Source organism: Choloepus didactylus, chromosome 7, assembly GCF_015220235.1.
Source record: "Choloepus didactylus isolate mChoDid1 chromosome 7, mChoDid1.pri, whole genome shotgun sequence".
Lineage (NCBI taxonomy): Eukaryota > Metazoa > Chordata > Mammalia > Pilosa > Megalonychidae > Choloepus > Choloepus didactylus.
In genome coordinates, this window is record NC_051313.1 from 84,497,093 (window position 1) to 84,521,748 (window position 24,656).

At 35.8% G+C, this 24,656-nt stretch overlaps 1 protein-coding gene and 1 pseudogene across 1 annotated transcript in view; both read left to right on the forward strand.

Moving 5' to 3' along the window:
- LMBRD1 (LMBR1 domain containing 1) overlaps positions 1-24,656 on the forward strand; it is a 228,410-nt gene that overhangs the window by 150,500 nt on the left and 53,254 nt on the right. Inside the window, exons 8-9 of the mRNA XM_037842304.1 lie at positions 3,363-3,488; positions 6,589-6,741. Coding sequence (XP_037698232.1) covers positions 3,363-3,488; positions 6,589-6,741 — 279 coding nt within the window. The remainder of the gene's footprint in view (positions 1-3,362; positions 3,489-6,588; positions 6,742-24,656) is intronic.
- On the forward strand, positions 23,189-24,575 carry LOC119539136 (annotated as a pseudogene).

A 24,656-nucleotide genomic window follows, 5' to 3' on the forward strand; every position in this document is an offset into this window, starting at 1 on the left:
TATTTGCAGTCTCCTTAAGGGACTGGGGAAAAATGTGGAAATATTAAATTTCCCCATCTGTGGAATTACTGAAATTCTCACAAGAATTGAGGACTACCAATTTACAAGGCTAAGCCCTGGACCTTGGGCTTGCCCTTATGAAGGTTGTTACTGCAAAGGAGAAGCTAAGCCTACTTACAATTGTGCCTAAGTGTCACCCCCAGAGAACCTCTTTTATAGCTTACATGGTGGCCTCTCTTTCTAAGCCAACATGGCAGGTAAACTCACTGCCCTCCCACCTACGTGTGATATAACTCCCAGGAGTATAAATCTCCCTGGCAACGTGGGACATAACTCCTGGAGATGAGTCTGAACCTGGCATTGTGAGATATAGAAAGCCTTCTTTACCAAAACAGGGAAGAGAAATGAAACAAAATGAAGTTTCTGTGGCTGAGAGATTTCAGATGGAGCTGAGAGATCATTCTGAAGGTTATTCTTATGTATTATATAGATATCCCTCTTTAGTTTTTAGTTCATTGGAATAGCTAGAAGGAAATACCTGAAGCTGTTGAACCGCAACCCAGTAGCCTTGATTCTTGAAGATGATTGATATAACTATATATCTTATATGGTGTATTTTGTGATTGTGAAAACCTTGTGACTCACATTCCCTTCATCTAGTGTATGGACAGATGAGTAGAAAAATGGGGAAAAAATTAAATGAATAATAGGGGTTGGTGGGGTAGATTGGATATTTTGGTTTTTTATTCTTATTTTTGTTATTTTGGAGTAATGAAAATAATGTTAAAAAATTGATTGTGGTGATGAATGCACAACTATATGATGGTACTGTGAACAATGATTGTACACTGTTGATTATTTGGCATGTGAATATATCTCAGTAAGTCTGAATTTAAAAAAAACAGCATGGTACTGGCATAAAGATAGACATACTGATCAATGAAATCATATTGAAAGTTCAGAAATAGTCCCTCAGATCTACTATCAATGATTTTTGACAAGTCTCCCAAGTCCACATTACTAGGACAGAACAGTTTATTCAAGAAAGGGTGCTGGGACAATTGGATATCCATATCCAAAAGAATGAAAGAAGATCCATATCTGACTCCCCAAACAAAAATTAACTCAAATGGAGCAAACACCTAAAAATTAGAGACAATACCATACAACTCCTCAAAGAAATTTAGAGAACATCTTCAAGATCTAGTGGTAGGCAGACCTGATACCCAGAGCACAAACAATGAAAGAAAACCTAGATAAATGGGACCTCCTCAAAATTGAATACTTAAGTGCTTCAAAGGACTTAGTCAAAAGGGTGAAAAGGTAATCGACTCAATGGAAGAAAATATTTGGAAACAACATATCTGATGAGGGATTAATATCCAGGTTACACAAAGAAATTGTACAACTCAACAGTAAAATGACAACCCAATTTTAAAATGGGCAAATGACATGAATGGACATTTTTCCAAAGAGGAAATAGAGATTGCTAAAAAGCACATGAAAAGATGCTCATCTTCACTAGCTATTAGGAAAATGCAAATCAAAACCACAATGAGGTGTTATTTCACACTTATTAGAATGGCCACTATTAAACAAATAGGCAACTACAAGTGTTGGAGAGTATGGAGAGAAATAGGAATTCTTATTCACTGTTGATGGGAATGTAAAATGGTACAGCAGCTGTGCAGGACAGTTTGGCTCTTCCTCAGAAAGCCAAGTATAGAGTTGCTCTTCGATCCAGCAGTCCTGCTACTCAGTATATACCCAAAAGATCTGAAAGCAGGGACACAAATAGACATTTGCACACCAATGTTCATAGTGGCATTATTCACAGTTGCCAAAAGATGGAAACAGCCCATGTGTCCATTAACAGATCAAGGATAAACAAAATGTGGTATGTATAGACGATGGAATATTATTCAGCAGTAAGGAAGAATGAAGTCCTGAAGCACGCAACAACATGGATGAACCTTGAAGACATTATGTTGAGTGAAATAAACCAGACAACAAAGGACAATTATTGTATGATCTCACTAATATGAACTAATTATAATATGTAAACTCATAGACATAGAATCTAGAATATCGGTTACCAGGAGATAAAATGAGGCTAGAGAATGGGAAGCAGTTGCTGAATGTGCACAGAATTTTTACTATGCTGAGTTTAAATGAGTGGAAATAGATAGAGGTGATGGTAGCACATCATTGTGTGTATAATTTATAGTGCTGAACTGTTGGTGAATATGGTGGCAGGGGAAGTTCAGAGTCATGTATGTCACCAGAAGGAAGGCCAGAGATTAATACTTGGGCCTGTATAACTCAGTAAATCTTGTGGTGACCATGACTGTGATTAACTGTACAAACATGAAAAATTTCCTCCATTAACTAGAACAAATGTATGAAGTATTACAGGGAGTTAATAATAGAGTGGTATATAGGAAAAACCTACCTGTTGCCAACTATGGACTATAGGTAACAGTAGTGTCTTAATATGTTTTCATATTAATAATGATAAGGGGGAATAAAGGATATGGAATGTTTGGGATTGTCTCTTTTCTTTTTTTTTTTTTGGAGTAATGAAAATGTTCTAAAATTTATTGTGGTGATGAATGCACAATTATGTGATGATACTGTAAGCCATTGATTATATACTTTGGATGGATTGTATGGAGTGTCAGTATACCTCCATAAAACTGCATTAAAAAGAAAAAAATGTAGGCATTAGTTCAAAGCAATATAAACAGTACCTGTGACTTTGCAACAGTAGAAATCTCAGATAATTTCAAATCATTTCATACTTATTTCAGGAATATAATTTGCCTTCATTATTACTTTGAAATTCAGTAGTTAGAAACTTACTGCCAGATCTTAATGAGTTAATAAAGAAGTACATATATCACTACGTTTTTTTAAAAACCTGTATATTCATAAAATTGATATACTAATCACATACCATGAGTATATTAAAATACGTATTTTACTAAAGGTTTGCTATACTTGACTAAAATAGTTTCTTTTTCCCTTGGAAAATAATTTTGTAAATTGTTTTTACTAATTCCCACTATCTTAACCCCTGATTAGCCTTAAGCTGTAAATTTCTTGCTTTTATAAATTATTATAGTTACAGAAAATATGTAACTTGCCCTTTGAGGTATATTAACTATTCTCGAAATACTTAGTGTTATAAATGTAACTGTTTAAATGTACATGTGAAATAAACAGTAAATTATGAGAGAATTTCATCGTGATTTCATAACTGCTCACTCTAAGTTATTACTTTAAAGGATGTTTTTTTCCCTGAAAATTGTGTTTAAGGTTTAAACTATTCTTACTACACATTTCAATTTTGTTCCTTACAGGCCTATGGCATGTCAGCATTACCTTTAAATCTGATAAAAGGCACTAGAAGTGCTGCATATGAACGTTTAGAAAATACTGAAGACATTGAAGAAGTGGAGCAACACATTCAAACAATTAAATCAAAAGTGAGTTGGTGTTGTAATTGGGAAGCATATTGAGCTGCTTATCTGATGTGACTTAGATATTGACAAACCCATTTTTCTTAACGTTGTTCAATTTTTTTTGTGTGACATATCCTTGAAGAAACAAGCCCATATTTTAAAAGTTTGTCCTCGTCAAATGTAGGACCTTGGCAGTTAGAACTTCTTTCAACGTTCTAACAACTAAAAAAAAAAAAAAATCTGCTTATGTGTAAATAAGACATTGCTAGTTCTCAGGTATGCTGATTCTATGTGTACCACCAGATTTTACTCTCACTTATGTTTAGGTTTTGTGTACTAGTTGAATAGGCTAAAAATTACATGTAACTACTTGCCAATTATATGCACTTCTAAAAATAAAATAAAAGCTTTTCTTCCTCTTTCAATTAATAGATACGTCTTAAATTATTCAAAGAATGTAGTAAAAGTGGAAAGTTTTCTAATTTATTCTGCTAGGCTAGCATAATTCTGATACAGAAACAAGACAGTAATAGTAGCACACAGAAAGAGAAAACCATAAACTGTTCTCTCATGAAAGTAGAGCCAAGTATTTAAAAGCCATAGATAAAAATATTAGCAATTAAAACCTACACTGTAATAAAATATTTCATAAGAATCAAATTAGTTTTATCCCAAGAATGCAAGGATGAGATATTAGGAAATATAAGGAAGTAGTTTAAGATATTGAGATTAACTGAGATATATAAGCATCTTAATAGATTGCAAAGAATGTTTGGTTAAACTCAATTTGTAGTAACGATTTTTTTTAAAAAAGTCCTACTAAATTAGAAGCGAAGAAACTACTTAACAAAAGGAGCCTGTAGTGAGCACCATACTTAATAGCAAAAGAATAGAAACATTCCCATTAAAGTCAGATATAGAATAGTGATACCAAGTAGTATTGCTACTCATCAGCATTTTCCTATAGGTCTTAGTTGGACAAGAATGACATTAGGTATAAACATTGGGGAAGAGAAAAAGGGAAACAACTTTTATTTGCAGATGCTAGCGTCTACCAAGAAAAAAAAGGAATCAACAGATTATAATTAATAAGAGTTTTCAAGGTACCTGGATACATGTTTGTTAAAATCATTAACCAGTTGGATGATGTAATAGAAAAATTTCCATTCGTAGTTGCTACAAACAATAATATAACAGATGTCAGTATCTTGTTAGGCGAAATTATAAAATGTACTGAAATATATAATGGAACATTGAAATAAATATTGTAGAGATGACAGTTTTTCACAAGTTCAGGTGTAAATTCAATATAACCTATAAAAGACCAAAATGAAATTTGCATGATACTTATATCATGTAGAAAAATGGATCCTGAATTCATCTCAAATATAAAATTTATAAAACAGTAGGAGAAAGTAAGAGTAAAATTTTATTATCTTGGTGTGTAGAAGACCTTTCTAAACAAAACACCAAACCCATATGCTAGTTAAGAGATTGGCTAATTCTAAATTTTTATATTGTAAAGTTTCTTTATTGAAAAAAGATACCATAAAGAAAGTTAAAAAACTAACAGTATGGGAGAAAATAATCTGCAGTATAGGTAACAGATAAGGAGCATCTTCAAGTTGGTAAGAAAAGAGACAAGCAACACAATACAAATAATGACAGTTTTGAGAAAAAATTGTTAGGGTTAAGATATAAAATGTGCCTCCTTTTCATACCACGGACTTGAAGCATTTGGATCTGTCTTATAGAATAGAGTATTCTTCTGTTGTTTCTGCAAAGTTACCGTCTCTGGGATCCAATTTAATAATACCCATTGTACCAGACATAAGAAGTGAAGACAAGTAAATATTGTACAGTTTATGCAAAATGTGGTTTCTGGATCAGTGTCATCAGCATGTCCTGGGAATCTGTTAAAAATGCAAATTCTAGGATCCATCCAAGACCTACTAAACAGATAATCTGGGGGAAGGGTTCAGAAATTTGTGTTTAACAAACTTTTCAGGTTTACTTATTAAGTTTGAGAAGTAATGAGATAAGGTATAGAAGAGGATGACTAGTACCAGAAGAGTATGGTGGTGCCATGATATAAAGAGATGATTATAACTATGTAAATATTTTTACCAAAGGTTGTTTGGGCATCATCATTATATCTGTGATTTCAAACTGAGTCTTCTCTAGGATATACTGGGGAGCAATATATTGTGAATCTGCTAAGAACCTGTTTAAACCTCAATAGGGATAGTAATGTTCTAATATCTAATGTTTTTCATTTTAAAAATGTGATCACATGTAAATATTTTCCTCATTCTTTCCAGTAAAAGCAAACAGATTTACATTCCTCCTTTTTTTGTGTTTAGTAGTTATATCTTATTATTGTAGCTTATTATTGTACTGCATTGAAGACACTCAGAGGCAGGGGAATTCAAGTGGGAAATGTCAACTATGAGACATCATGAAAAAGGTTCTGCTTATGGTTGCAGTAAGCATTACATAAATATAGAGAGAAATTATCTGTCAGATAGATTAGCCAAAGAAAGCATGACTTACTTGCTTATGTACTTGGAGAATGAGGGAGTGGCATTTATTGACAATTGTGAAAACCTTTTATGCCACTTACACTAGTGCTGTGTCATTCTGCTGTATTTGAATTGGAGGCTGAGACAAATTAGTTCAAATGTGCTATAAAACATAATCACTTGACCACAGAGCAAGAAAGGATATGGCAAAATATATCAATATCAGGGATAGAAGAATACAGTTTGAAGGCAGGCAGTATAACCTAAAAGGTACATAATAGCACCTCTCATAAACAAACACCATTTTTTTCCTCTGGTGCCTTTAACAAAGTTAGCTCTCTCCACTTAATTTTACCATATGTTTGGAAAACAGTGATCAGAAGGGAGGTCAGAAGTAAATGTGCACACATCCACAAGTTGATGCTTACCTTGGGTTAGAGATTTTTATTGTCACATTGCAGTTGTCAATATTTTCCAATTTGTAAATTTTCCTAAGAGTGTCCAAACCTAAAAAAAGTTTTGTTGACTAATCTGCTAAATCTTATGGGTACTTTATTAAGACCTTAATGGTAAAAACTGTGTTTTGTTTCTGCTGTTTGCAGAGCAAAGATGGTCGACCTTTGCCAGCAAGGGATAAACGCGCCTTAAAACAATTTGAAGAAAGGTTACGAACACTTAGGAAAAGAGAGAGGCACTTAGAATTCATTGAAAACAGCTGGTGGACAAAATTTTGTGGTGCTCTGCGTCCCCTGAAGGTAAATGGATTTTTAAAAAAATTAAGCTGTCATTATTCGTCTAAATGTATACAGTACTTCTCAGAGAGATTGAGTTCTCCTGAGGCAATACAGCATGGTGCTTAAGAGCATAGATTTTGGAGTTAAAAATGTCCCAATTTTGAATAATAGCTCTGCCGTTTGGTAGTTAAGACAAGTTACGTAACCTGTTTGAGCTTCATTTACTCATGAATAATGTAAAGATTATAATAGTTGTTAGAAAATTTAAATAAAAATATAGATAAGTTATGTAGTATGCTGTCAGCATATTTTGCAGGCTTGTACTTTTCTGTAAATAGGAAATCTGAGACCCATATTAGAACTCAGGAATCCTAACTGAAAGTAGTAGAATTTGCCTCATTGTTAGAGAATATATCTCAGAAAATATTATTTGAGATGGAAAACCATTGTTTTCTCTTTTTTGGAAACCATCATTTGCCTGCCTGCAATTCTTCAGACTAAAGTACCTAAACTTAAGTACCTTGATTGAATTAATGCCATCATAACATGTCTCTGGGACTAAAAAGTTAGTTAAAACTGCTGGCCATAGACTTCCATATGTGCCCAGTCTGTATCTCGATTGCAGAGAACATATCAAACATCAGAGCTGTTTATGCAGTAGTATGCAAGTTGTAATTCAGAAAGTCCAATGAATAGACTGTTTTGCAGGGAAAGGCAACATGAAGCTAGAAAGTGAGTTTTGGCTAAATTAAAAAATATATATACATTTCAGAGAGCTCCATCAAAGATCAGTCAGGTTGAATCCTGATGCTGCTTTGTCTTACTTTCTAATTATTTAGAAAGGAAATACACTTACTACTCACCCTTAAAAGCTCCTCTTTTCAAAGAGTTCTTCAGAAATAAACCATAATCAGTCCTACTATCTATTGCTTTTTTAACGTTCTGTTGGAAGTTTTGAAGAACTCCCAGTCCTTTTCACCAAAGTGATTTGTATTTGAAGTGCCAAAGATATGATGAAACCCTCCCCAAACCGTATTTTAATCCTAAATTGTTTTTAGCTTCTTTTAAAAATTTACAATCTGATCACTAAGATTACCTACCTTCTTTTAAACATGCTCTGTCCCATTTCACTGAACATATGTTTAAAGGGATTTTTTAAATTAACTTTATTAAGTGTACAGATAAATCAATCTGTAATAATCATGCCAAATGTAGATATATGGATACAGAACATCCCTTTCATGCACCCAAAATGCTACCTTGTGCCCCCTTAGGCTTTGGCTCCAGGCAGCCACTGATGTCCTTTCTGTCATTATAGTTTAGTTTTATGTGTTCTAGAATTTCATCTGTGTGGAATCATAGAGCATTCAATTGTTTGTCTGCTTTCTTTGGCTCAGCAGAATGTTTTTGAGATTCATCCAGGTTGCATTGTCTTTCCTTTCCATTGTCTTGGCTGAGTAGTAGTCCAGTGTGTGGTTATATCATAATTTGTTTATCTACTCATCTATGCTTAGAGATTTGGATTTTTTCCAGTTTGGGACTTGTGCCGGTTTGAGTGTATTGTGTCTCCCAAATGCCATTATCTTTGTGGTCTTGTGTGGGGCAGAAGTTTTGGTGCTGGTTGGATTTGCTTGGAGTGTGCCCCACCCAGCTGTCGGTGATGATTTTGATGCAATGATCCCATGGAGGCGTGGCCCCTCCCATTCAGGGTGGGCCTTGATCAGTGGAGCTATATAAATGAGCTGACTCAAAGAGAGGAAACTGAGTGCAGCTGGGAGATATGTTTTGAAGAGGAGCAAGCTTGCTGGAGAGGAACGTCCTGGGAGAAAGCCGTTTTGAGGCCAGAGTTTTGGAGCAGACGCCAGCTGCCTTCCTAGCTAGTAGAAGTTTTCCGGACGCCATTGGCCATCCTCCGGTGAAGGTGCCCGGTTGCTGATGTGTTGCCTTGGACACTTTATGGCCTTGAGACTGTAACTGTGTAGCGAAATAAACCCCCGTTTTACAAAAGCCAATCCATCTCTGGTGTTTTGCATTCTGCAGCATTAGCAAACTAAAACAGGACTATTATGAATAGTGCTGATATGAACATGTATATACAAAACTTTGTGTAGATGTGTTTTCCTTTCATTCATTCTTTTAGATAAATACCTAGGAGTAAAATTGCTGGGTTATATTTTAATGTGTGTTTTATTTTATAAGAAACCTCCAAGGTGCTTTTCAAGGTGGTTGTACCATTTTGCATTCCCACAGCAATATATTTCCAATTGTTTCACATCCTTGTTGACAGCTACATTATAAATGTGTGTAATGGTTACTCTGATGACTGTATCTCATGGTGGTTTTGATTTCTCTGGTGATCAATGATATTTAGCATCTTTTCATATACTTATTGGCCATTTGTATATCTTCTGTGAAATGTCTGTTTAATCCTTTGGCCTTTTCTTAAATTGGAATTTTTGTATTATTAAGGAGTTTGTAAGAGCTATTTATATACTCTAGATCAAGTACTTTGTCAGATTTATTTATTGTGAATGCTCTCTACTAGTTTGTGGCTTGCCTTTGTGTTTTCTTAACACTGTCTTTTGAAGAGATGTTCCTTAAATTTTGATGAATCCATTTATATATATATATATGTTTTCTCTTTTTAGTTTATATTCTTGTCCTCAGAAACCTTTGTCTACCCTTGGTAGCAAACACTTTCTATTTCCTTTTAGATGTTTTATATTTTTAGCTCTTATGTTTGGGTCTGTGGTCCATTTTAAGTTAATTCAGGGAGATGGTACGACTTAAGGGTCAGGTTTTATTTATTTTTTTCCGTGTGGTTTTCTGTTTGTTTCAGCACTATTTTTTTGTAACATTTACCCTTTTTTTCACTGAATTTCCTTGGCACTGCTGTTAAATCATTTGATCCTATACATGTGGATCTATTTCTGGATTCCCTCTTCTGTTCCACTGACCTGTATGTCCTTACACTAATACTTTATTACTGGAGCTTTATAATCAGTCATGAAATCAGGTAATGTAAGTTCTTCATTTTTTTTTTTTTTTTTTTTTCCTTTTTCAAAATTGTTTTGGCTATCCTATGTCCTTTGCTTTTTCATGCAAATCTTAGAATCAACTCACAATTTCTATGGGGATTACTTTGAATCTATAGGTAAATTCACGGAGAATTGAAATCTTAACAATGTTCTGTCTTCCAATCCATGAACATGATATATCTTTCCATTTACTTAAATTTTCTTAAATTTCTTTTTTAGTAGTGTTTTGTAGTGTTTACTTTAGAAGTATTGTAAATAAATTTGATAAATTTGTCTGCAAGTATTTCCTATTTAATTTCAGATTTCGATTATTTATTGCTAGTATGTAGAAATACAATTTTTTTCTACATTGACCTTGTATCCTGCAACTTTTTATTTCTAGTAAGCTTTATTTAGATTCCTTAGGTCTTTTTACATACATGATCATATCAGCTGCTAAAATATGATTTTATTTCTTCCTTTCAAATCTGAGATTTCCAATTGCTTTTTTTTTTTTTCCTTTCCTTATTGCACTGTCTGGAACCTTCAGTATAATGTTAAATAAAAATGGTGAGAACTGACATCCTTGCCCTGTTTCTTTTCTTAGGGAAAAGGTATTCAGCCTTTTACCATTAGGTATGATGTTAACCGGAGATTTTACTTAGGTGCCTTTTATTAGATAAAGGACATTCCCTTCTGTTCTTAGTTTGTAAATTTTCCTTTGTTTATCATGATAGATATTGAATTTTGTTAAATACTTTTTTTGACTCTATAGAGATAATTGTATGATTTTTTCTTCTTTATTCCATGACAGTGTATTATATTTGGAGTTTTCAGATATTGAACCAACCTTGCATTCTTAGGATCAATGCCACTTGGTCATGATATTATCTTTCTTATATAATAAGTTTCTGGACTAGATTTTCTGATATTTTATTGAATATTTTTATTTCTATATTCATAAGAGATATTGGTATATAAGTTTCTATTTTGGTATCTTCTTTTGGTGTCAGGGTAATGATATTTTACTAAAATGAGTCGGGAAGTGTTATCACCTACTTTATTTTCTGAAAGAGTTTATGTATGACTATTATTTCTTCCTTAAATTTTGGCTTTTATTCACTAGTAAAGACTTACATGCCTGGAGTTTTCTTTAACTACAAATTCAATTTCTTTAGTAGATATAAGGTTGTTCTTCCATTTCTTTACTATGATTGTTCTCTTTTAAATCCATGAGCATGTTTTTAACAGCTGTTTTAAATGCCCTTTTATTTTATTTCTGGGTCTGTTTCTTTTGACTTATTTTTCTTCTAATTCTGAGTGATATTTTGGGTTACGTTTTCCTGCCTTTATATGTCTTATAATGTTTAATTGGATGCTGAATGTTGTATTATGTTTTTGATTGTCTGAATTTTGTTACCTGCTTTCAAAGATTGTTGACTTGAAGTTCATTTACTTGTGGATCAGCTTGATTTTTCAAGGTTTGTTTTTAACCTTTTTCAGGATAGGGCTACTTTAGCCCTACTACTAAGGTATGATCCTTTTAGAGTCTTTACTGAAAGCTCTCTCTGATTAGTTGGAACACAAATGTTTCCCAACATTGTATAGGAAATTCTTCAGCTTATAACAGTAATTCTTTGCTTGCCCTCTCCGTGTTCCTTAGTACTCAATAACAGATTCAAGGGAACCCTGATTCAGATTTCTGTGGCTCTTTCTCAGCATTCTTTGCTTCACAGAATTCTAGCTATGTGTTTTAGTTTCTTAGGCTTCTTAAGCAAACCATGAAATGGGGTGGAATAAACAATGAGAACTTATTAGTTTGTGATTTTGAGGTTAAAACAAAGTCAAAATCAAGGTTATTATCAAGGTGATACTCTTTTCCTAAAGAACAGCATTGTGGTGCTAGCTGTCAGCGATCCTTGGCTCCTCTGTCACATCGCAAGGTACATGGCAGCACCTCCAGTCTCTCCCTTCTCTTCCAGGTTCCATCGATGTCCAGCCTCTTGCTTCCTGAGAACTTCTCTCTTCTGTCTGAATTTTATTCCACTTACAAAGGATTCGAGTAATAGGATTAAGACCCATCCTGATTGAGGTGGGCCATACCTTAACTGAAGTAACCTCAACAAAAGGTCCTACTTAAAATAGGTTCACACCCACAAGAAAGGATTAAATTTAAGAACCTGTTTTTCTGGAGTACCTACAACTTCACACCACTACATTCCATCCTCTTGACCCCCAAAAGACATGTTCTTTCTATATGCAAAATATATTCAATCCATCACAATATCCTGAAAGCATTGAGTCATTTTAGAAACAATGATTAGTACAAAGTCTCATCAAAATCAGTTATAGGTGTGGTTTGTCCTGGGGTGCAGTTCCCCTCTGTCTGTGGACCTGTGAAACCTAGAGAACAAGTTATCTACTTCTGTGTACACTGGAGGGACAGGGATAGGATAAACATTCCCATTCCCATAGGGAGAAATTGGAAAGAAAACAGGTCATGGATCCCAAGCAATTCTGAAACCCTGCAGGGCACACTCCATTAGATTTCAAGGTCTGAGAGTCATCTTTGGAATAATGTTTTGTCCTCTAGATCTGATGGTGTGGCAGCCTCACCCCTTCCAAGCGCTTGCCTAGCGGTCATGTCTCCCTTAACAGTGAGGTGAAGGCTCCCTCCTCTGCAAGCAATAAGGTGGCAGCACTTCCTGAACAACAGGATGGAAGGCCTGCTCATTTCAAGCACCAGGGCAGACTCACCCCCTCCACAGACATGGGTGTGTCTGCTTTCTTGGCTCAACAAGATATCTTTGGTCCAGACCTCAGCTTCCACCATTCTGCCCTTTAAGTGATTTTTTCCTTCTATTTGTCATTTCTCTGTTTCTTTTGATCCAGGGTGGCAGTGGTTCCATTCATACAAATTATACAAAAAAAACTGGTGGCCTTGCATGTGGTTCACAGTGGTCCAAACCATCAGACAGTAGGACTTCCCACAGATCCTTCCTGGATAACTGTACCTCCTATCCTGACTTGCACTGAAATGGCTAACTGGATCCCCATGTTCAATTAAACCCTCAAATGGAACACTGTTCTCTGGGGTCTCACTTTCCAGAAGCTCAGAATTTTCCAAACCCTCAATTTCTGTTTTCTTTGTGCCCAGGAGTTCAGTTGTCAGCTTATCCCTTTCCTCTCACAGCTTACTATAAGCTGCAAGGAGAAACCAGGCTGTACTTTCCATAGTTAGCTTTGAAATCTCCTCAACTGTAAATATCCAAGTTCATGGCTTTCACGTTCTGCCTTCCATTTGACATCATAACACAATTTTGCCGAGTTCTCTGCCACTTTAAAACAAGAACTGCCTTTCCTCCAGTTTCCAGTAATTCATCATTTCCATCCAAGGCCTCATCAGAAGTACCCTTGGTGTCCATATTTATACCAATAGTTTCTTCCAAGCAATCTAGGCCTTCTTTTAAGCACCTCACAATTATTCTAGCCTCTACCCATTTACCCAATTCCAAAGCCATTTCCACATTTTTGGTATTTGCCATAGCAGCACCCCACTCCTTGTACCAAAATCTGGTTTAGTTTCCTAGGCTGTTTAAGCAAATACCATAAAATGGGTTGGCTTAAACCATGGGGATTTATTAGCTTACAGTTTTGAGGCTGAAAAGAAGTCCAGATCAAGGCATCATCAAGGCAATGCTTTCTTCCTGAAGACTGGCTTTTTTCTGGGGATATATACGGCTTCACACCACACCATCTCAGCCTCCTTGAGCTCCATTCTTTTATTAAACTCAGTGAGACTGTTGTTTTCTACTTCCATTGCTCCTTCCTGTGCTGTCATCTCAAAAGTTTTCTAGCCAGAAACCTGGGGCTATAATTTTTGTTTACCTCATTTACTTTCCTTTCCTCAGGGATCTCATAGCCCTGTACCTCCTATATATTCCAAAATATAAGGGAGAAGATTTTTTAAATGTATGTTTTCTGTTTGTCTAGTTGTTTATGGAGGAGGGGCAAGTCTTGTAGAAATTAATTAGTCATGGCTGTAAGTGAAAGTACCCTGGAGTGTTCTTAAACTATCATCTAAAGTCAATTTTCCAAACTCTGCTTCTGTGTATTCTACCTACTTGTTGTACATGCTGTCAAAAGAGATTAACTTCTACCCTTGGTAAAGCTGTAGTTGTTACTCAGTTTGCCTTTTGTTCATTTGTTATATAAATATAACATTCTTGAACATTAATCTAAATTCTTAGCTATGTTGCCATTATCTGGTCCTAAATTAGGAATAGTTTAATAGACATTCCTGAAGGAAAGCTCTGGGAGTGCAAAGTTATTGTTATGTAATTGAAGGTTTAACGTGAATTTGAAGAGATACACACTGAATTTTTTGTTCAAATGAAACATGAAACATGAAAATTATTATATCACTTGTTTGTCCACAGTTGATATAATTCCGAAATAGGAAGCATTATGCTATGTCTCAGTGGTTCTTAAACATCAGCATCCAAATAGACTTAGTGGAAGAGAGTAGAGATAGGTACACTCACTTCTTTACACATTCATACCAACTATACACACTGAAGATGATTTAAGACCCCAAAGAATTTCCCAATTCAAAATTCTTTGAAGTTATTTTATCTAGAAATTTTGTGATACTCTTGCCTTTCACTCTGTGCTATGTATCCATATTTTTCTTATTATAATATATATTACATTTAAATTTAGCAAATGCAAAACTTAAAGTCTATTTTCTACAATTTTTGTTCCACAAGTGTAGATACCTATGTAGATGCACTATGTTGATCTTGTTACCTCACACTCCCATGTGGTCCCTGGGAAATGCACACCTTGTTTCAAAAGCATGATGGTTAAGGGCAGGTGCTTAGCTGTCCAGTATACCTGGGTTTGAGTCCTTGCTCTGCCCCTCACCAACTGTGTTACTTCTTGTTATTTCAATTTTCTCATCCTTAAGATGGAATTCTATACTTGTTTTTGTTGTGAGGAATAAATGAAATAATGTTTGCTATACAGTGCCTTTTGATGTAAACAGCTCAGAAAATTGCAGCTGCTATTCTTATAGTTAGTTCTATTTATAGAAACTTTCAATTTCTCAAATACTGCCTTTGAACATAAAAAAATAAGCATCTAATTAGCATATATTAATGGCTCCTTAAAACACAGCTTTTATATGTAATACCTGACACATCTCTAATCATACAGTCCATTGTTCATAGAGATTTTACCCTATGTATACCTCTTGTGTTTACATAGCATGTTATAAATTTACATTCCTAATTATATTGCTTACATTTTAAAAAAGAAATTTGTTCATTTGAATAAGACCCATAATAAAGAACTAGTAAAAATAAGATTTTTATTTGTCCCACCTGTTTTCCAACTCCCTCAATAAACAAGCAAACCTAAACACACCTTAATTTCATAAGATAAGCAAGCAATGAAATATAATTTTATCACATGCTGATAGTCCTTGGTTTTGAAGGTCTGTAGGAATATTTCAGTTTTTCTTTACTAAACTTTGTCTTCCTGGAATTATCTGAAATTGAATATGAATTATGTTTAAATATGTAGCAGGCTTTCTTCTTCAAAGACTAGTATTTAAAGCATGTATACTTTTTCTTTGTTTTGGACCACTTTATGAAAATGCCCAAAGACAATGATTGGCATTTTCTAACTTTAAAGAAGGTTTATTATATATTTTATTGGATGTGTAAGTTTGCATTGCACATTTTTACTTGGTCATTCTTCATCTGCGAGGTAAGTTTTAGGTTTTGGTGTATTTCTTAGTTTGAGCTAAAAATAATTGGTGTTTTTGTTGATAGTAATTAGGTATTAGAGGTCCCATAACTTACAGTGTCTTTGTGGATTGCCAGTAACTTTATGGTATGAATGTTGAATTTCTAATATGGAGAGTAACCTACCTGTAAGCATTCTAACCTGTCTTTACATTGAGGCTCAAGTGCATATAAAAGCTTGGATTGGGACTTGAAAATTAGCTGTTTAGGGAAAATGACCTGTTGTTACTGCAGAAAAAAAGTTTTTAAAGTAACAGAGGCAAGACAGTCCATTGAACTTAATTTTTCAAAGCAGTAGTTTTAAAGGGAACTTCATTCATAAAAGCTACTGAATATTAATATGTCAAACATTGTACTAGGAGCATTTATTATGTTCAAATTAACCTTTTTCTGCAGCTGGGGATAGCTCGATTGAATTAAAGAGTTTCCACAAAGATCATATTATAAAGCTGGTACTCCTTTGTGATTCTTAAAGAGCTTTTTTGCATACGATTTACTCTTTACTGTAATGTGCTTCACTTGCTCACTTCAGAAATTGATATAATATTGAGGCTACCTGCTCACTCAGGCATCTATATTTAACCTATATTTAAAGATACTATTTTGAGCCATTGAATATTAACTGTAGTGTCACTGATGTGAAAAAAAAGTGTTACAGATTTATGTAGTATGTTTCTTCTTATTTTACTTTAACAAGATAAACCTAGTATAAATAACATCACTTTTCAGAGTAGAATGCTTTGGAAATTCCTAAAATGATGATACTTCAAAATTAAAGTCTGAAATGACGAACTTCAAGAATGAAGCCATTGGAAAATACCTCTTAAGTATAAAGTGAAGCTTTGAATTTGCTGATGGTACAAACTTTAACCAAAAATTGTTTTATTTAAATTTTTTTAGTTAAAATTTAGTTATTTTCATCCTCTCTTTTTTTATGTCAGGCTAACTAAAGATTTCTAGATTTTACTTTTTTTCTATTCTCCCCTTAAATCTCTTAATTCCTTCCTTATCCTCATTTTGGGTTCATTTGCTCTTCCTTTTCTTCCAAGTTGTGAGTTTAGATCACTGATTTGAGATTTTTTTTTTTTATGTAAACATTTAGAGCTATAAATTGCTTTCTGAGCAGTGTTTGCTGCATTTCGTATGTGTTTGCATGTAGTCGTTTTGTTTCCATTCATTTCAAGTTATTTCCTAATGTTCCTTGTGATTTCTTCTTTGATCTATTGGTTGTTTTAGTGTCTTTGTTTAATTTCTACAAATTTGTGAATTTTTCAGTTCATCCTATTATTGATTTCTAGCTTCATTCCACTGTGGTCAGAAAAGATGCCTTGTGTAATTTCAGTATTTTTAAATTCATTGAGACTTGTTTTGTGACCTAACATATGGTCTATCCTGGAGAATGATCCACATGCATTTGAAAAGAATGTGTATTCTTCTGTTATTGGGTGATGTGCTGGTTTGGATCTGTTATGTACCCTCAGAAAAAGACTATGTTCTTTTAATCCAATCTTGTGAGGGCAGACATTGTGGTTGGGATCTTTTGATAAGGTTGTTTCTATGGAGATGTAACCCCGCCCATTCAAGGTAGGTCTTAATCCATTTACTGGCATCCTCTGTGAGAGAATGAAAAGCAGGGAAATTTCAAAGAGAGCTCAGAGATGCTTTGAGAGAGATCACCCAGAGACATTTTGGAGAAAACTATTTTGAAACTGGAGCCTGGGAGAGAACGATGAGCAGACATCGCCATGTGCCTTCCCATGTGACAGAGCAACCCCAGATTGCCAGCAGTCTTTCTTCAGTGAAGGTATCCTCTTGTTGATGCCTTAGTTTGGACAACTTTATGGTCTTAGAACTATAAATTTGTAATCTAATAAACCTCCTTTATAAAAGCCAATCCATTTCTGGTATTTTGCATTTTGGCAGCCTATAATTAGGTCTAGTTGGTTTATATGCCTTGTGTAATGTCTTGTTCAAGTCTTCTATTTCTTTATTGATTTTCTGACTAGATGTTCTGTTCACTATTGAAAGTGGTGTATTGAAGTCTCTTACTGTTAATGTAATAACATCAATTTCTCCCTTCAAACAGTCAGTATTTGTTTCATATATTTTGGGGCAATACTGTTAGATACATATATATTCATAATTGTTATATCTTCTTGTTGAATTATCCTCTTGATCAGTATATAGTGTTCTCCTTTGTCCCTTGTAACGATTTTGTCTTAAAGTCTATTTTATCTGATATTAGTATAACTACCCCAGCTCTCTGTTGTTTACTAGTTGCATGTCTTTGAATTTAAGGTGAATCTCTTGTAAACAACATGTAGTTAGGTCATGCTTTTTTATCCTTTCTTCCCATCACTGCCTACGGACCAGACAATTTAATCCGTTGCATTTAAAGTATTTACTGATAATGCAGGACTTTCTTCTGCCATTTTGCTATTTGGTCTTAGTAAGTCTTGTTCCTTTTTCGAACCTTCCATTCTTCCATTAATGCCTACTTTCATATTTATTTCACCTTTTGTAGTAAATGATTCTTAGTCCTTCCTCATTTCCTTCTGTGTATATTGTCCAGATATTTTCTTGTGGTTAACATGGGGCTTAAATTTAACACCCTAGATCTATAATATTGTTTGATTTAATACCAACTCAAGTTCAGTAACATACACAAACTATTTTCCTATGCTTCTCTTATTTCCCCAAATTGTATATTTATATATTGTGTGTCCCATACCATAGCTTTATCATTACGTTTTATGCATTTGCAGTAAGTTCCTATAAGAAGTAAAAGTGGGGTCATATACCAAAAATACAATACAATTCTACGTCACTTATAATCACCCATGTTGTTACCTTTCCTGGAGATCATTACATATTCATGTCACTTTGATATACTGTCTGGTATCCTTTCAATCTGAAGAATGTCCTTTAGCATTACTGGTAGGGCATATCTAGTTGTGACAGACTTCCTCTGCCTTTGTTTATTTGTGAACCTCTTCATCTCTCCCTCATTTTAGATAGACAGTTGTTTTGCCAGATTTAAAATTCTTGGTTGCTGTTCCGGTTTGCTAATGCTGCCCTTTTGCAAAATACCAGAAATGGATTGGCTTTTAATAAAGGGAGTCTATTTGGTTACACAGTTACAGTCTTAAGGCCATCAAGTGTCCAAGTTAAGGCATTAACAATTGGGTACCTTCACTGGAGGATGGCCAATGGTGTCTGGGAAACCTCTGTTAGCTGGGAAGGCACATGGCCAGCATCTGCTCCAAAGTTCTGGTTTCAAATGGCTTTCTCCCAGGACGTTCCTCTCTAGGCTGCAGTTCCTCAAAAATGTCACTCTTAGTTGCTCTTGGGGCATTTCTCCTCTCTTAGCTTCTCTGGAGCAAAAAAAAAGACTGCTTTCAAAGGCCATCTCCAAAGTGTCTCTGTAAGCTGCAGCTTCTCTCTCAGCTCCTGTGCATTCTTCAAAGTGTCCCTCTTGGCTGTGGCTCTTCTTCAAAATGTCACTCTTAGCGGCTCTTGTCTCCTTCTCTCTGAATTCCTTTATACAACTCCAGTGATCCAATTAACACCCACGCTGAATGGGCCATGTAACACCTCCAAGGAAATTATCCAATCAAATGTTTCAGTCACAGTTGATTGAGTCACATCTCCATGGAAACACTCAATCAAAGAATTCCAGTCTAATAGATCTGCCCCCACAAAATTGCATCAAAGAGCATGGCATTTTGGGGAACACAATACATCCAAACCAACACAGTTACCAATTATTTTCTTTCAGCACTTCAAATATTTTTCCCACTGCCTTCTTTCCTCCATGGTGTCTGATATAAAATCAGCACTTAATCTTATTGAATCTTCCTTATACATGACATGCTGCTTCTCTTGCAGCTTTTAGAATTTTTGCTTTGTCTTTGGCATTGGAGACTTTGCTTATAATGTATTTTGGTGTAGATCTCTTTGAGTTTATTGTGTTTGGTATTTGTTGAGGTTCTTGAATGTGTATATTCATATTTTTCATTAAATTTGGGGAGTTTTCTGCCATTATTTTTTCAAATATTCTTTATGCCCCTTTCTCTTTCTTCTCTGTCAGGGATTCCCATCTTGTGTATATTGGTATGCCTCATGGTGTCTGTTTTAGTTTCCAAGGCTGCTGAAAGTAGATACCATGAAATGGGTTGGCTTAACAATGGGAATTTATTAGCTTACAGTTTTGATAGTGAGAAAAATGTCCAAATCAGGGTGATGCTTTCTTCCTGAAGACTGGCTGCAGCCGATCCTTGACTCCTCTGTCATGTGGCAAGGTACATGGCAGGATTGGCTGGTCTTCCCCTTCTTTTCTGAGTTTTATTGCTTTCAGCTTCTTGCTTCTGTGACTTTCTCTTTCTTTGCCTGAATTTCATTGTTATAAAGGTCTCCAGTAAGAGGATGAAGACCCACACTGGGCCATGCCTTAATTGAATTAACTTCATCAAAAGATCCTACTTAAAATGGGTTCACATCCACAAGAATAAATTAACTTTAAGAACATGTTTTTCTGGGAGTACATACATAGTTTCAAAACACTTCAGTGTTCTACAGGTTTCTTAGTTTCTGTTCAGTTTTTTCCATTCTTTTTTTCTTCTGCTTTTCAGCCTGAATAATGTCTGTTGTCTTATCTGCAAATTCACTGATTCTTCTTTCTGTTCCAATACGCTGTTGAATCCTCTAGGTTTTTTTTTTTTTTTTTTTTTTTCAGTTTTTTGTGGTCGTTATCTCTAGGATTTCTGTTTTGTTTCTCTTTCTAATTTCTATCTCTTTATTGGGATTTCCATTTTTGGTCATACCTCATTTTTCTGATACCCTTTGGTTCTTTCTCCTGGATTTCCTTTAGTTCTTGGAGCATATTTTTTAAAGTTTTCAGTATTTAAAAATCTGGTATTCTTTGTTTATGGCTTCTATTATTTTATCTTATTCCTTTGGTTGGGCCTTCATTTTTTTTTTTTTTTTTTTTTTTTTTTTGTTTTGTTTTGTTCATCTTGTAATCTTTTGATTCAAATTGTTAATTTTAATATTTTAAAGGGTTAATGCTGTAATTTAACCCCTGAGCTGTCTGTTCCTTAAGTTTTTATCTAGCTGTGATATGACAGGGATTTCCTTGAGTACTGGGAGCCAGCAAAAACAAATCAATGCAAAAAACACCTTTCACAGTCTTTCCAAATTGTTTTTGTGTTGGCTGGTACTCTCCTTCAGAGCTTAGCCCTCCTATGGATCATGTAAAGGTGTGTTCTTTTCTTAGCATGTGTCTTGTACTGGGCATACACTCATGGCATTAGGAATTCCCAATTTTACATGAATCCATATGCCCACTTATCTCTATATGGAATGAATTTTCCTCTCCCTCCTGGGTGCTCTGTTGTATGTCTTAAAGCCAGTAATGCTGTGCTCAAGGCTGTTTTGATTTGATAGTTTCTTATACTGATTTAACTTCTGCAAAATGCTTTCTTTTGCAGAGCAAGTTCTGCAAAGCAAGCCAGAGAGTGTCCTGAGCAATGCACGTAAGGGTTAATCTGCTTCCAGCAGAAAAAGGATCATGCAGGCCAGCTCCACACCAAGCCAGGGTGAGATAGGGGAGGGCCCAGCAAGGCTGACAGAAGCTTTCCCTATCATTTTTAAGATCCATATTCTTAATTTGGCATTTGCCCTGTTTCTGCAACACTTTGACTGTTTTCTGAAGCTCTGAGGAAGATGGTCGTGCTAATGTTTGCTAGTTGCTCATATATTCTGTGGGGGAACTGAACCTTGGAGTATCTCACACTGCCATTTGCCAACTAGAAGTTCCCCAAATTGTTTCTTAACTATGTATGATAAAATAAAACTAGAAGCTTTATTATTTTACAGAAATAGCAAACAACACAAGAGTCTCTTGAGTTCAAGCTCATTTAATGATTTGTTTATTCCTATATTCCTTAGTCGTCTTCACTCCTTTATTTTATCCCTTTTTGTTTGTTTGTCTCAGATATCTTCTGACATTCATATTGGGATACCACTTTGAGTCTCCTAAATAAGTAGTTTTATATTTTTATATTCTTCCCCTTCTCTTCCAAACAGTGGAGGCGGTCCAGATCTGAAAAGGTTTTTTTGGGTCCCCACCACCACCTTTTTTTCTTTTCTTGCTCTGCAACTCTGTATCTTTTTACTTTTCGATAGCCCATCAGAGCTCCTGCTTCAGCACTCCCCTGGGCAAGGGCGGAATTAAAGTTATCTGAGAGTAACTCCTATCCTTAGCCTATACTCGGACTGATAAAACTTGGGGGCTGGGAAAGGTCTTGCAAAGGAATTTCTTTTATTTTTTCTTTTTTTCTTTCTTTTCTTGAAGTAACTATTCTATATAGCTCACTACTGAAAGCTTCAGATACTTGCATTTGGCCTCTGGACCCAGGCAAGGGCAGAGCTAAGATAGGTCTGAGAGACTAAGCAATGAGTCTAGTTTGGGAGACAATTTCCTAAAGAGCATAACTTCCCCAAGAAAAGGCAGGGCAGGAGGGGGGATGCCCAGCTCAAGTGGCAGCCATCCTTAAAAGAACTCAGACCCCAGGGACTGGAAAACAGAAACCAGCTTCAGCCAGCTATGCCACTGGCAGAAACAGGGTTTGTGGAGAACTGAAGACATCTGTGGCACCTCTTCCCATTATGGGGAGCTGCAGGCTGACAAGCGCCACCTACAGGACAGGCTAGGGAAAGCACAGAGTCTAGATGCTTCACAGGCGGGTCTGGCAACCTGTGGAGTCTCATTCTCAGGGAAATTTCATACCCTCCTCCTGAGACCTGGGCCTGTCTGGACTGGGAAAATCTGAGTGGGATTGATAATACCTAAGGAGACCCTCTCACAGAAAGGTTATAGAGAAGCAGGGCAGGAAACAGAAAAACAAGAGGTGAAAAATTCTGATCAATTAAACAGAAGCTATGTTAGATGTCTAGAATAAGTTGAACAGAACGCCAGAGTACAGATAGAAAACAAAGCCAACCAAAAAGAAAACCCTAGATAAAACAGTGAAAATGAACTCCAGAATAAACTAATAGAGAAAATGAGATGCCAAGACAGCTAAAAATAACAAGCTGTACTAGGAAATGCAAAAATATGGAGTACTCAAAGTAATGAACTAATACTTAACTGAGGTACAGGAACTGAAACAACTAATTAAAGATGTCCAAATAAACATGCTAAATCAATTCAAAAATCAAATTAATGAGCTGAGGGAGGATATGGCAAAAGAGGTGAAAGATATAAAGAAGATACAAGGAAGAACTCAAAAGTTTCAAAAAACAAATGGCAGAACTTTTGGGAATAAAAGGTACAATAGAAGAGAAGAAAAACACAATGGAGACATACAACAGCAGATTTGAAGAGGCAGAAGAAAGGATCACTGAACTGGAAGACACCATTTGAAATCATACTCACAAAAGAACAGATATGGAAAAGAATGGAAAAATACAAACAGGGTCTTAGGGACTGAATGACAAAATGAAGTGCACAAATATAGGTGTTATGGGTGTCCCAGAAGGAGAAGGGAAGCGGAAAAGGGCAGAAAGAATAACAGAAGCAATAATCACCGAAAATCTCCCAACTCTTATGAAACACATAAAATTACAGATTCAAGAAGTACAGCATACTTCAAACAGAATAGATCCCAGTAGACCTACTCCAGGGCACCTACTGATCAGATTGTCCAGTGTTGAAGACAAAGAGAGAATATGAAAGCAGCAAGAGGAAAGTGATCAGTCACATACAACGGAAGGTCGATAAGGCTATGCACAAATGTCTCTGCAAACCATGGAAGCAAGAAGACAGTGGTATAATATATTAAAAGATACTGAAAGAGAAAAACTCCCAACAAAGAATTCTATATCCGGCAAAACTGTCCTTCAAAAATGAGAGAGAGGGGAGCAAAACCAACGCCTGGCTCCTAGCATTAGCAGCAGCAGCTACAACGGCTGCTGAGGGGGTTTCTCTGGCCAGTGTTGATTACACTATCCTGCAAGCATGGGGAATATTTTTTCTAACCTCTTCAAGGGCCTTTTTGGCAAAAAAGAAATGTGCATTCTCATGGTTGGCCTGTACGCTGCTGGAAAGACTACAATTTTGTACAAACTGAAACTTGGTGAAATAGTAACTACTATTCCCACTATAGGCTTCAATGTGGAAACTGTAGAGTACAAAAACATCAGCTTTGCCGTGTGGGACGTGAGTGGCAGGATAAGATCCAGTCTCTGTGGCACCACTACTTCCAGAACACACAAGGTCTGATCTTTGTGGTCGACAGCAATGACAGAGAGCGTGTGAACGAGGCCTGCGAGGAGCTCATGAGGATGTTGGCTGAAGATGAGCTGAGGGATGCTATCTTACTAGTGTTCACTAACAAGCAGGATCTCCCCAATGCCATGAACGCTGCTGAAATCAGAGATAAACTGGGATTGCATTTTCTGCACCACAGAAAGTGGTGCATTCAGGCCTTTTGTGCCACCAGTGGGGACGGGCTGTACCTAGGACTGGACTGGCTGTCCAGTCAGCTCCGAAATCAGAAGTGAACCAAGACCGTGTCCTCCCCCCCTCCCTCCTCTCCCTCTTCCTTCCTCCTCTTCACCCTCGGCTTTACTCTCATGTAGCAAACTGTGCTACTCTGTGGTATTGAGTGCCAGAAGCTGTTTACATGGGTTTTGGTCACAGTATGTATTGCACCATGCTGTAAATGTGGCAGATGCAGCCTGCAAACAGGTTTTTTATTTAATGTAAATAGTTTTTGTTTCCAATGAGGCAGTTTCTGGTACTCCTATGCAATATTACTGAGCTTTTTTATTGTTGAAAAAAAAAAAGGAAAATCAACTCGCTGTTTAGTACTGAGAAGGGATTTCAGGTACACTGGCACCTGGGCTTCTGGGGGTTACTGTATTAGAAGAGCTGAGAGTGCCTCTGCTTGGCTTTAGATCTATGTTGAGATCCATTTTGGAGGTTGGTTTTTAACCCAAACTTAGTGCATTTTTTAAACTAGTTAAAAATAAAAGATAAGGAGAACGCTTGAACACACAGAAGGGAGAAATATGCCTAGTGTAGGTTTTGCAGTAACAACCTGAA